This window comes from Bufo bufo, chromosome 3, assembly GCF_905171765.1.
Source record: "Bufo bufo chromosome 3, aBufBuf1.1, whole genome shotgun sequence".
Lineage (NCBI taxonomy): Eukaryota > Metazoa > Chordata > Amphibia > Anura > Bufonidae > Bufo > Bufo bufo.
This window is the reverse complement of record NC_053391.1, coordinates 1,482,031-1,495,614: the sequence shown is the minus strand read 5'-3', so window position 1 is coordinate 1,495,614 and position 13,584 is coordinate 1,482,031. Positions and strand designations below refer to the sequence as shown.

The window sequence follows — 13,584 nt, the reverse complement described above, 5'->3', positions numbered from 1 at the left end:
GACCTGCGGCTGCGCATTGTGGCTGCTCACAAGTCAGGAAAGGGCTACAAGGCCATTTCTAAGGCCTCTTTCAGACGGGCGTTACGGGAAAATGTGCGGGTGCGTTGCGGGAACACGAGCGAGTGCAAAACATTGTAATGCGTTTTGCACTCGCGTGAGAAAAATCACGCATGTTTGGTACCCGAACTTCTTCACAGAAGTTCGGGCTTGTGTAGATTGTATTATTTTCCCTTATAACTTGGCTATAAGGGAAAATAATAGCGTTCTTAATACAAAATGCATAGTACAATAGCGCTGGAGGGGTTAAAAAAAAATAAAAAAATTTAACTCACCTTAATCCACTTGCTCCCGCAGCCGGCATCTCTTCTGTCTCCTTTCCTGAACAGGACCTGTGGTGACGTCACTCCGCTCATCACATGACCCATCACCATGGTAAAAGATCATGGTGATGGACCATGTGATGACCGGAGTGACGTCACCACAGGTCCTGTTCAGCAAAGGAGACAGAAGGAGATGCCGGGCTGCGCGAGCAAGTGGACTAAGGGGAGTTAATTTTTTTTTAACCCCTCCAGTGCCATTTTACTATGCATTCTGTATTAACACTATTATTTCCCCTTATAACCATGTTATAAGGGAAAATAATAATGATCGGGTCTCCATCCCGATAGTCTCCTAGCAACTGTGCATGAAAATCGCACCGCATCCGCACTTGTTTGCGATTTTCACGCAACCCCATTCACTTCTATGGGGCCTGCGTTGCGTGAAAAACGCAGAATATAGAGCATGCTGTGATTTTCACGCAACGCACAAGTGATGCGTGAAAATCACCGCTCATGTGAACAGCCCCTTAGAAATGAATGGGTCGGTATTCAGTGCGGGTGCAATGCGTTCAACTCAAGCATCGCATCCGCGCGGAATACTCGCCCGTGTGAAAGGGGCCTAAATGGTTTTCAAGTTCCAGTGGCTACAGTGCAAAGTATTATTAAAAAATACTAGATGGTCCGCACTGTGGAAAATCTCAGAGGACGTGGTCAGAAGCCAAAAGTGACACCTGTGCTGCCAGGAGGATAGTTAGAATCCAAGGATCACCACCACCAAGGCCGTCCTGGTGAATCTGGGCTCTGCTGGTGGCAATGTCTCAGGGCAGACAATCCAACGGACACTGCTGGGTTCCACTTCTACATATAAGGCACGCAAAAGCTCGCTTGGCTTTTGCAAAAGCTCATCTGGACAAAGAAGAAGACTTCTGGTCTTCTGTGTTACGGTCCGATGAAACTAAAATTGAATTGTTTGGTCACAATTATGTTTCCTTAATTTGGCGTAAAAAAGGAGAAGCCTTCAACCCAAAGAACACCATCCCCACTGTCAAACATGGTGGGGGGAACCTAATGCTTTGGGGGAGTTTTTCAGCCAATGGACCAGGGAACCAAATCACAGTAAACGGCCCCATGAAAAAAGAGCAATACATGAGGCTTCTCACCGACAACATCCGGCCGTCTGCAGAGAAACGTGGCCTTGGGCACCGGTGGACATTTCACCATGACAATGACCCAAAACACACAGCAAAAGTGGTGAAGACATGGTTGGCAGACAACATTAACGTTTTGGAGACCTGCAAAAAGCTCGTCTGCAATTATAGGAAGCGTCTGATCGCCGTAACAGCCAATAAAGGCTTTTCTTATTGAGAAGGGTAGGAATAGTTGTGGACTGGAAACTTTTTGCTCGAATGTAAATAAAAGCTGAGAATTTTTTTTTTCCCCACAATAATGCCTCCTTGTACATCGTCTTATTATCTTTTGGGAGACACCGATGTCATTTCCCGTCAAAATATTACTTGCTGGTTGAATAAAAGTAACTAAGTCAAAATTTGCCCGGGGTATGAATACTTATGGGCAGCGCTGTACATGTAGACGTCCGGCACAGGCGTACTCTCCTTCACATCCCATCCAGAAGATTAATCCCGAGGGGTCATCGTATGTTTCATCTCTTTATTTTACTCCTAGCTTTTCTTTACAGGGAGGGAGGGGGATCAGACAGGCAGCAACATGGAAGCATCACTACAGTGTTCTCACATATGACACACAGATGTTAGTCTTGTGCGTGTGGCCCCTGAAGAACAGGTACTACACCTCTTCACCGCTCTGTTCTCCGGGGACAGACGCTTACGCACATAGGATTAGCCCTACATTACCTCCTCCCTACGGGGTGATGATACATCTGATAAACTCATACATGATATTATGTGAAGCTGCCTCTGTCAGGTTAGAACATGCTACTGACATGTTAAAATCTAAACGGCTAATTCCTGGTAGAGGCAGCCATGTGATATGACACGGACCCCTCATGAAACGCGCTGCAGAATCTGGAGGCAGAAGGAAGATTAGAGTTTTCAGGGGCCGGGGTGTCGGGATGCACAGGATCCTCCTCTTCAGAGCCATAACCTGAGTCCAATGATTATTTCAAAAATAGCGGAGGGATTTGTACAGGACAATACATTCACAGTAGCTGCTGTGTGCGGAGCAATGTGCGGGTGTAGCGGGCGTGCACACAGGCCACAGAGCTGCTGCTCTCCACAGCAAAGGAATGGGATCAAGTCACTCAAGCCTCACACTGGGAGCGGCTCAGTCTTGCCCAGTGACGAGAGCTCATTGATGTGGTGATGGCCGAGAAGCTCACAATCCTAGCGGGGCACTACGGGCAGAGAGGAGAACAGCCAGTAATACTATTGAAAAAGGGCCCGAAGGTGATGGTGAGAAGGACGAGAGGCATGGGGCAAAGCGGGCAGAATGAGGACCCAGAAGAGGGGAGCAGAGGCCAGAGCCTCTGGTGTCACAGGGAAGCAGGACGCAGCTTTTTTTTTTTGCGCCTATGAAATGGCAGATTCCTACTGGCTCTCAGCACCAGTCCCGAAAGGCAGGTCCTCCCCCTCAGTTCATGTTAGTACGAAATAGAAAGCAAGATAAAGTCCAGACTGCCTCAGAATCATGCCGCCGGCAGCTAATCTGTCTTCTTCACAGCGCTGTTCCCATAACTGGAGCCTCGCTCAATCTCAGTCACACCGATCAGACGTCGCACAGCGAACGAGGCTAAGAGGAAGAAACACGGTCATCAGAAGAAGAAGAGCGAGCACTGGGGAGACAATGGGAAGCTGAAGGACACCTACCTGTCCACATAAAGCCCATGAACGCCAGGATGAGCAGGGGCGAGCCACTGGCAAAGATGCCAATTGCAAATGAGATGAGTGGTGAGAGGAGAAGGGTGGCCCAGAACAGGAAGTTTAGCAGGGTCCATGGTCGACGGCTGGGCACAATCTGATCCCCAGGAAAGGTGCCCTCCTGGATGTACCGCTCCTGTAAAGCATCCTGAAAAGCAAACTAAGCATGAGAAACCTGCTCACACACACAACCATCATCTCCGCCGAGACCTACGACCCATGACAGAAAGCAGAGGTCCTATAAACCGCAATTCTAGACACGTCATAACCCACCCCTATCCCTGCCTGGGGTCACATTACCTTCTCTTGGTAGAGTTTGTGCAGCCAGGCCGCAGCCTCCTGCTCGTCATGTGGGATCTCGTCCAGGGGGAAACGCCTGACAGGATGAAGAAAAGTCAGAGAGAATCATGAATGGGAGAGGACAATGCTGGTCTGGAGAAGAAGTCCCAGCTGTCCTCCATAATGTGGAGATCACAGAGGAAGCTCACCTCACACACATGTCCGCCTCATATTTCTTCCCATATAATATTCCCAATAAAGATGGATTCTTGTTCCCACGGAAGTTCAGGGTCACGTCGTACACGGCAGAGACTGCAGGAAGACATGAATATGGAGGCACAAGATGGACCAGCTATTGAAGAACATACTGATGTGTGGGCCCAGCTCCACCTAATAACATGGATTGTGTAGGGCATTGTGGCAGCCAGCGCTCTTTACGCCCCAGATATGCATTAACCATTTAGCTGCTGTCTGACAAGGGCTATCTGGGAGACTGAACGCGGCTTTCACTAGTGCATCGGGAGGATCTGACCCCATCAGTATGAATGTCCTTATCTGATGGCCTGGAGCTTGATTTCCCTCCAAATCTAACCTCACCTTTAAAAAGGTGCTGAGATGTGGAGCCGCCCATTGACAGGCCCATGAGGAGATAATCACCTGTCCCTCGGAGGCACTGGACCGCGGTGGTAAAGCCTTTGGTTCGTGGCAGGAGGTGATATTTCAGCCGAGCCAGTCCCTTTTTATCGGCCACTTCCATGCTGATCTTATGCTTGGTCTCCGTGAATCTCGTCCCTTCACAGTACAGCAGAAACTAGGAGGGAAAAGAAAACCGTGAGGCAGCCGCCCGCCATGGATGAGCAGAGTCAGGGGAAAGGTCGCATCGTAGATAGTAAGCGAGGAGACAAAGGTCCTGTGAGATAATCTCAGGACGTGTGCAACCAAGCAAGGCTGGAGATAACCGGCCGCCCTCCAACCACAACCCTCAGCATTTCACTTCAGCATCATTTCTTCCAAAACCAATGACTGCTGCCCAGCACAGACACCCCGGGAGGACAGCCGCCATGACAACAGGCTTCAACAGCCACCCAGATATGTGCACTTACCCACATGTACTCCGGGTAGTCCCGCAAGCTATGCAGTCCATGGATAACGGTGTCACGATCTTCTTCCCACTTGCGTTTACAGAAGACAATTTCCAGAAAATACCACGTCCAACCGATCAGCGGGACCATCAACAGCTCCTTCTTTGCAAGAACTTTCGAGCTCTTGTGATGTAAAGCGTAAGAAGGAAAGAGAGCAGATGATGGAAGCCTCCGAGAGACACCCTATTACATGTCTTACTGATGCCATTAATACTAGCCGACTGCTGGAGGGGTTAAAATGTTAATACTAGCATGACTCCTGGACTTCTCTGACAACCCATATGTCCTCCTGGGTAAAGACTGGTGGTCTCTGGATGTTGTGTCTGATACCATATAGATGGGCACGTCATGTCTGCATGGTAAGGGGACTGGTTATATATCTGGTGGGACCCCCAGCCTTCTGGTCATCAGAGCTCGATACAACGGGAAAGTCTCACGCAGGTCATCTAGTCATTCAAGACCAATGTCTCACACACAGCTTAGGACTCCCGTCACCATCACAGTACTCACCCCCAAGACTCCAAAGCGTTCACACATGGTCCAGCCGCACAGGAAGTCGATCTCAAAGTTGTGATTGAGGATGATGATGACGTGTTCCTTCCCAAGGTGATCCAGTGTCTGCTGGTCAGTGAAAAGGGTGCACTGCGTGCCGGACCACCACTCGAGCAGCATGACCAACTCTGAGAAAGAGACAGTAGAGATTAGCCAGGACGCCCGTACCAGGCCCCTGCACACCGCAGAAGGGTACTTACGACTCCACAGTGAGTAGGACAGGCGGCAGTTGATCCTTCGGTACAGCTGCTTGTTGTAACTCCAGAGCGGGAGGGTACATAGCTGCAGGAAATTGATGAGCAGGCCGCTTACCACAAAGACAAAGCCAATTAGCAGGTGAACCACAAACTGCGTCTTCAGGAACCCCCAAACCCCCATTGTGGAGCCAGCATTCAGTGCCGTTTACACGGACCCTCACTCAAAGCCACCGTCCTAAGGAGAAACGAGAGACAATGAGAGCGTATAGCTGGGTGCGAGCACAGCCTGACGTGTCCGAGGCCCTGCGTACAATCACCCAGCCCCCCACAATTCTCACACTAGATTATATTCCCAAAAACATCTACGAAAAAAGAAGGTAACCAGCACGTGCACCTACATCCTGCCGTATACACATTCACTTTAAGGTTCCCCTGCAGGAATGCTGATCTCGGCAGGAGCTGCTCCATTAGCATTGGCTGGGGACACCTAAAACGTGAAGAGCGGTTCAGTCACAATGCCCCCCCACCCGTGAGCAGAAAACACCAGAACACTGTCAGATGCAGGAGGCAATCTCATCATGGCCTGCTCTGCGGCAATATCCATCCTGGACTACCCTCATCCAGCAGGGACGGCTGACGTGCTAGTACATCTGAACCCTGGGGAATGCTGGACTGCAACGTGGACCTGAACAAAGCACACCGCCTGACCGTCAGCCGGAACGTGGTAGAACACAAGCACTGCTCAGGGACGACAGGACCCACAACAGAGGCCAAGGGTCACTGCGGAGGCGCTGAGGTTTCAGAGCAGGAGACACAGGAGGTAAGGAGTACACGTGGGTCAGTGAGGACAGGCTGAGGGTGACCGGGGGGGGAAGGGAACACTACCATGTACTACACACAGACGGCTGCACTCACCAGTACAGATAGTACACCAAGGCCAGGGCAAACAAGGTGGCGCACACCCCGGAGAACAGGCACACCGCCGATTGGTTTGCCAACATTGTGAACAGAGATAAATATCTTGGAGACAAAGTCCAGAGGTGACCCACGGTATAATGAGGTGTCAGACCAACTGCTCACTATGAACCCCAAGATGGAAGCAGCGACACTCCATTAGATGACGGCTCTAATCCTCACAGGCCGAGGGTTATTTCAGGTCTCCGACCTTCCCATCCCCTGCAGGCGGACAACAACCAATAGAGGGTCCTCTCAACCCCAAGGAGGGGTCTTCCTCACACCAGTTATATGTCTGACAGGGGAGTCCTTTTGGGGGGTGGATAGCCTGCAGATTCTTCTTCTCCGGGATCCAGTGCAGAGACGTGACCGGTGAGTCTCTGACTAAAGCCGGCCAATCCCCTAGGATTAAGTCTGTGATGGACAGATCTGCAGGGTCAGCAGGAACCCGGCCCGGCAGGAGGCCCCCACATTCTGACCCTCCCCCCCCGTACGACAAGCAACGTGACGACGAAAGAAGTGAAACTGATAAAAAACAGGAAAATCCAAAAGGGAAACGAGACCGAAAACAAAGCAAGTACGGAGGAGGACAGAAATCCTATAATCAGATTACTGAGCACAGACCGCACGCACATCACAAGAGCCGGGCCACGCGGTGTCGACCCCTCGCACGCACATCACAAGAGCCGGGCCACGCGGTGTCGACCCCTCGCACGCACATCACAAGAGCCGGGCCACGCGGTGTCGACCCCTCGCACGCACATCACAAAAGCCGGGCCACGCGGTGTCGACCCCTCGCACGCACATCACAAAAGCCGTGCCACGCGGTGTCGACCCCTCGCACGCACATCACAAAATCCGTGCCACGCGGTGTCGACCCCTCGCACACCCCACAAGCCGTGCCACGCGGTGTCGACCCCTCGCACACCCCACAAGCCGTGCCACGCGGTGTCGACCCCTCGCACACCCCACAAGCCGTGCCACGCGGTGTCGACCCCTCGCACACCCCACATGCCGTGCCACGCGGTGTCGACCCCTCGCACACCCCACAAGCCGTGCCACGCGGTGTCGACCCCTCGCACACCCCACAAGCCGTGCCACGCGGTGTCGACCCCTCGCACACCCCACAAGCCGTGCCACGCGGTGTCGACCCCTCGCACACCCCACAAGCCGTGCCACGCGGTGTCGACCCCCTCGCACACCCCACAAGCCGTGCCACGCGGTGTCGACCCCTCGCACACCCCACAAGCCGTGCCACGCGGTGTCGACCCCTCGCACACCCCACAAGCCGTGCCACGCGGTGTCGACCCCCTCGCACACCCCACAAGCCGTGCCACGCGGTGTCGACCCCTCGCACACCCCACAAGCCGTGCCACGCGGTGTCGACCCCTCGCACACCCCCACAAGCCGTGCCACGCGGTGTCGACCCCTCGCACACCCCCACAAGCCGTGCCACGCGGTGTCGACCCCTCGCACACCCCACAAGCCGTGCCACGCGGTGTCGACCCCTCGCACACCCCACCGTGCCACGCGGTGTCGACCCCTCGCACACCCCACCGTGCCACGCGGTGTCGACCCCTCGCACACCCCACCTTGCCACGCGGTGTCGACCCCTCGCATGCACTATCCGGCCTAGGAAGCGGCAGGGTCGTTGGCATGGACTGGAGCTCTTTTTGAAGCACAGCTGGAAGGGCGGTTCAGACAGCAGCGGGCACGGGCCCTCAGCTTCTCCTTCGATCTACTGGGGCGGGGAGGAGGGAATAAACTGAGCAACAATCATCTAACACGGACAGTTCTAGCTGGTAAAACCTCAGCAGTAGTCAAGGCAGCTTCTCACTGCCCCACCGCAAAAAGGACCACCAATCAATCTTCTCCCCAAATCTCAAGCCTTCCGGTCAGGTTCTGAGGGCAAGGATCTGGTCTGGAGCAGTCAGCCCTACAAGCATCGGACATGACTGAAGATACCCAGCACCGCAAACTTCATCAACAGGGATCAGAAGTGCCAACAAAAACTTACAAGAGCAATGAGCAGGGGCCCCTGAGGCCCATCCAATGCGCTCCGGGCTCCTCATCACTAAAACCACAGCAAACCCAGAACAATGTACACAGCTGCACTCGCTATTCTGCTGGTGCAGTCACTGTGTACATACATTACTTATCCTGTACTGATCCTGAGTTACATCCTGTATTATACTCCAGAGCTGCACTCACTATTCTGCTGGTGCAGTCACTGTGTACATACATTACTTATCCTGTACTGATCCTGAGTTACATCCTGTATTATACTCCAGAGCTGCACTCGCTATTCTGCTGGTGCAGTCACTGTGTACATACATTACTTCTCCTGTACTGATCCTGAGTTACATCCTGTATTATACTCCAGAGCTGCACTCACTATTCTGCTGGTGCAGTCACTGTGTACATACATTACTTATCCTGTACTGATCCTGAGTTACATCCTGTATTATACTCCAGAGCTGCACTCGCTATTCTGCTGGTGCAGTCACTGTGTACATACATTACTTATCCTGTACTGATCCTGAGTTACATCCTGTATTATACTCCAGAGCTGCACTCACTATTCTGCTGGTGCAGTCACTGTGTACATCCATTACTTATCCTGTACTGATCCTGAGTTACATCCTGTATTATACTCCAGAGCTGCACTCACTATTCTGCTGGTGCAGTCACTGTGTACATCCATTACTTATCCTGTACTGATCCTGAGTTACATCCTGTATTATACTCCAGAGCTGCACTCACTTTCTGCTGGTGCAGTCACTGTGTACATCCATTACTTATCCTGTACTGATCCTGAGTTACATCCTGTATTATACTCCAGAGCTGCACTCACTATTCTGCTGGTGCAGTCACTGTGTACATACATTACTTATCCTGTACTGATCCTGAGTTACATCCTGTATTATACTCCAGAGCTGCACTCACTATTCTGCTGGTGCAGTCACTGTGTACATACATTACTTATCCTGTACTGATCCTGAGTTACATCCTGTATTATACTCCAGAGCTGCACTCACTATTCTGCTGGTGCAGTCACTGTGTACATCCATTACTTATCCTGTACTGATCCTGAGTTACATCCTGTATTATACTCCAGAGCTGCACTCACTATTCTGCTGGTGCAGTCACTGTGTACATACATTACTTATCCTGTACTGATCCTGAGTTACATCCTGTATTATACTCCAGAGCTGCACTCACTATTCTGCTGGTGCAGTCACTGTGTACATACATTACTTATCCTCTACTGGTCCTGAGTTACATCCTGTATTATACTCCAGAGCTGCACTCACTATTCTGCTGGTGCAGTCACTGTGTACATACATTACTTATCCTGTACTGATCCTGAGTTACATCCTGATAAAGCTTGTTATCAGATCAAGGCGTACCCCCACAGTCCTCCTCCTCTGGTCACCTACCTCAGGCGTACCCCCACAGTCCTCCTCTGGTCACCTACCTCAGGCGTACCCCCACAGTCCTCCTCTGGTCACCTACCTCAGGTGTACCCCCACAGTCCTCCTCCTCTGGTCACCTACCCCAGGTGTACCCCCACAGTCCTCCTCCTCTGGTCACCTACCCCAGGCGTACCCCCACAGTCCTCCTCCTCTGGTCACCTACCTCAGGCGTACCCCCACAGTCCTCCTCCTCTGGTCACCTACCTCAGGCGTACCCCCACAGTCGTCCTCCTCTGGTCACCTACCTCAGGTGTACCCCCACAGTCCTCCTCTGGTCACCTACCTCAGGTGTACCCCCACAGTCCTCCTCACCTCAGGTGTACCCCCACAGTCCTCCTCCTCTGGTCACCTACCTCAGGTGTACCCCCACAGTCCTCCTCCTCTGGTCACCTACCTCAGGTGTACCCCCACAGTCCTCCTCTGGTCACCTACCTCAGGTGTACCCCCACAGTCCTCCACCTCTGGTCACCTACCTCAGGTGTACCCCCACAGTCCTCCACCTCTGGTCACCTACCTCAGGTGTACCCCCACAGTCCTCCACCTCTGGTCACCTACCTCAGGTGTACCCCCACAGTCCTCCACCTCTGGTCACCTACCTCAGGTGTACCCCCACAGTCCTCCTCCTCTGGTCACCTACCTCAGGTGTACCCCCACAGTCCTCCTCCTCTGGTCACCTACCTCAGGTGTACCCCCACAGTCCTCCTCTGGTCACCTACCTCAGGTGTACCCCCACAGTCCTCCTCCTCTGGTCACCTAGCTCAGGTGTACCCCCTCTGGTTCTGGTCACACACTCATACCGCCTCGTGCCCTGGGCTTCCCCACCCCGGTAAGACAGTCTCTCACCTCCCCGTGCCGGATCCAAATGCCGCAGCTGACCCTGGTGTGACCGCCCACAGATGCCGGCCTGAACCGGAAGCGCACATCCACGTGGAAAACTGTCCAATCAGCAACATGACATAAGCTCCTCCCAACTCCCAGCGGCGCTCCAAGAAGATCAGAAGCTGTAGTCCACGCCCCGTCACGTGCCCTCAGTTGCGGTTTGGCCACACCCACTCTTTAATCTGACAGTCGGGGCGGGAAATCTGTCTATCAGTGGAAGCTGACGCTGATTGGTTGCCGGCCGCTGTGACTGCGCATGTCTGTGATAAGCCGCTAGAGGTCAGCGTGACCGAGTACAGATTGAGGGTATCTATCTGTGTATGTGGCCTGCGGTACCGTATATATATCTGTATATACCTCATATATCTGTATATACGGGCTGCGGTACCTCATATATCTGTATATACGGGCTGCAGTACCTCATATATCTGTATATACGGGCTGCAGTACCTCATATATCTGTATATACGGGCTGCGGTACCTCATATATCTGTATATACGGGCTGCTGTACCTCATATATCTGTATATACGGGCTGCAGTACCTCATATATCTGTATATATGTGCTGCAGTACCTCATATATCTGTATATATGTGCTGCAGTACCTCATATATCTATATACGGGCTGCAGTACCTCATATATCTGTATATACGGGCTGCAGTACCTCTTATATCTATATACGGGCTGCAGTACCTCATATATCTGTATATACGGGGTGCGGTACCTCATATATCTGTATATACGGGCTGCAGTACCTCATATATCTGTATATATGTGCTGCAGTACCTCATATATCTATATACGGGCTGCAGTACCTCATATATCTGTATATACGGGCTGCAGTACCTCATATATCTGTATATACGGGGTGCGGTACCTCATATATCTGTATATACGGGGTGCGGTACCTCATATATCTGTATATACGGGCTGCGGTACCTCATATATCTGTATATACGGGCTGCAGTACCTCATATATCTGTATATACGGGCTGCTGTACCTCATATATCTGTATATACAGGCTGCGGTACCTCAGTTATCTGTATATACGGGCTGCAGTACCTCATATATTTGTATATACGGGCTGCTGTACCTCATATATCTGTATATACGGGCTGCGGTACCTAATATATCTGTATATACGGGCTGCAGTACCTCATATATCTGTATATATGTGCTGCGGTACCTCAGATATCTGTATATACGGGGTGCAGTACCTCATATATTTGTATATACGGGCTGCTGTACCACATATATCTGTATATACGGGCTGCAGTACCTCATATATCTGTATATATGTGCTGCAGTACCTCAAATATCTGTATATACGGGCTGCTGTACCTCATATATCTGTATATACGGGGTGCGGTACCTCATATATCTGTATATACTGGCTGCGGTACCTCATATATCTGTATATACGGGCTGCTGTACCTCATATATCTGTATATACGGGGTGCGGTACCTCATATATCTGTATATACGGGCTGCAGTACCTCATATATCTGTATATACGGGCTGCAGTACCTCATATATCTATATACGGGCTGCAGTACCTCATATATCTGTATATACGGGCTGCAGTACCTCATATATCTGTATATACGGGGTGCGGTACCTCATATATCTGTATATACTGCCTGCGGTACCTCATATATCTGTATATACTGCCTGCTGTACCGTATATATATCTGTATATACGGGCTGCGGTACCTCATATATCTGTATATACGGGGTGCGGTACCTCATATATCTGTATATACGGGCTGCTGTACCTCATATATCTGTATATACGGGCTGCTGTACCTCATATATCTGTATATACGGGCTGCAGTACCTCATATATCTGTATATACGGGCTGCTGTACCTCATATATCTGTATATACGGGCTGCTGTACCTCATATATCTGTATATACGGGCTGCTGTACCTCATATATCTGTATATACGGGCTGCGGTACCTCATATATCTGTATATACGGGCTGCGGTACCTCATATATCTGTATATACGGGCTGCGGTACCTCATATATCTGTATATACGGGCTGCGGTACCTCATATATCTGTATATACGGGGTGCGGTACCTCATATATCTGTATATACGGGCTGCTGTACCTCATATATCTATATACGGGCTGCAGTACCTCATATATCTGTATATATGTGCTGCAGTACCTCATATATCTATATACGGGCTGCTGTACCTCATATATCTGTATATACAGGCTGCAGTACCTCATATATCTGTATATACGGGCTGCAGTACCTCATATATCTGTATATACGTGCTGCGGTACCTCATATATCTGTATATACTGCCTGCTGTACCGTATATATATCTGTATATACGGGCTGCAGTACCTCATATATCTGTATATACGGGCTGCAGTACCTCATATATCTGTATATACGTGCTGCGGTACCTCATATATCTATATACGGGCTGCAGTACCTCATATATCTGTATATACGGGCTGCAGTACCTCATATATCTATATACGGGCTGCAGTACCTCATATATCTGTATATACGGGGTGCGGTACCTCATATATCTGTATATACGTGCTGCAGTACCTCATATATCTGTATATATGTGCTGCAGTACCTCATATATCTATATACGGGCTGCAGTACCTCATATATCTGTATATACGGGCTGCAGTACCTCATATATCTGTATATACGGGCTGCAGTACCTCATATATCTGTATATACGGGGTGCGGTACCTCATATATCTGTATATACGGGCTGCAGTACCTCATATATCTGTATATACGGGCTGCAGTACCTCATATATCTGTATATACGGGCTGCTGTACCTCATATATCTGTATATACAGGCTGCGGTACCTCAGATATCTGTATATACGGGCTGCAGTACCTCATA

General features: G+C 50.7%; 1 protein-coding gene across 2 annotated transcripts; it reads right to left on the bottom strand.

Moving 5' to 3' along the window:
• Positions 1 to 1,974: 1,974 nt before the first annotated feature.
• On the bottom strand, positions 1,975 to 10,762 carry AGPAT3 (1-acylglycerol-3-phosphate O-acyltransferase 3). Of its 2 annotated transcripts, none has more exons than XM_040422750.1 (9): positions 10,658 to 10,762; positions 5,388 to 5,619; positions 5,146 to 5,315; positions 4,597 to 4,758; positions 4,151 to 4,304; positions 3,703 to 3,805; positions 3,515 to 3,590; positions 3,164 to 3,362; positions 1,975 to 3,086 (listed from the first exon to the last, which is right to left on the bottom strand). In XM_040422750.1, the coding sequence occupies exons 2-9, from the start codon at positions 5,563 to 5,565 to the stop codon at positions 2,998 to 3,000; spliced, it is 1,131 nt and encodes a 376-aa protein (XP_040278684.1). In that variant the 5' UTR covers positions 5,566 to 5,619; positions 10,658 to 10,762; the 3' UTR covers positions 1,975 to 2,997. The 2 variants fall into 2 exon arrangements, with proteins under 2 accessions (XP_040278684.1, XP_040278683.1); XM_040422749.1 differs by having other exon boundaries at positions 5,388 to 5,621; positions 10,574 to 10,682.
• Between the last annotated feature and the right edge of the window lie 2,822 nt (positions 10,763 to 13,584).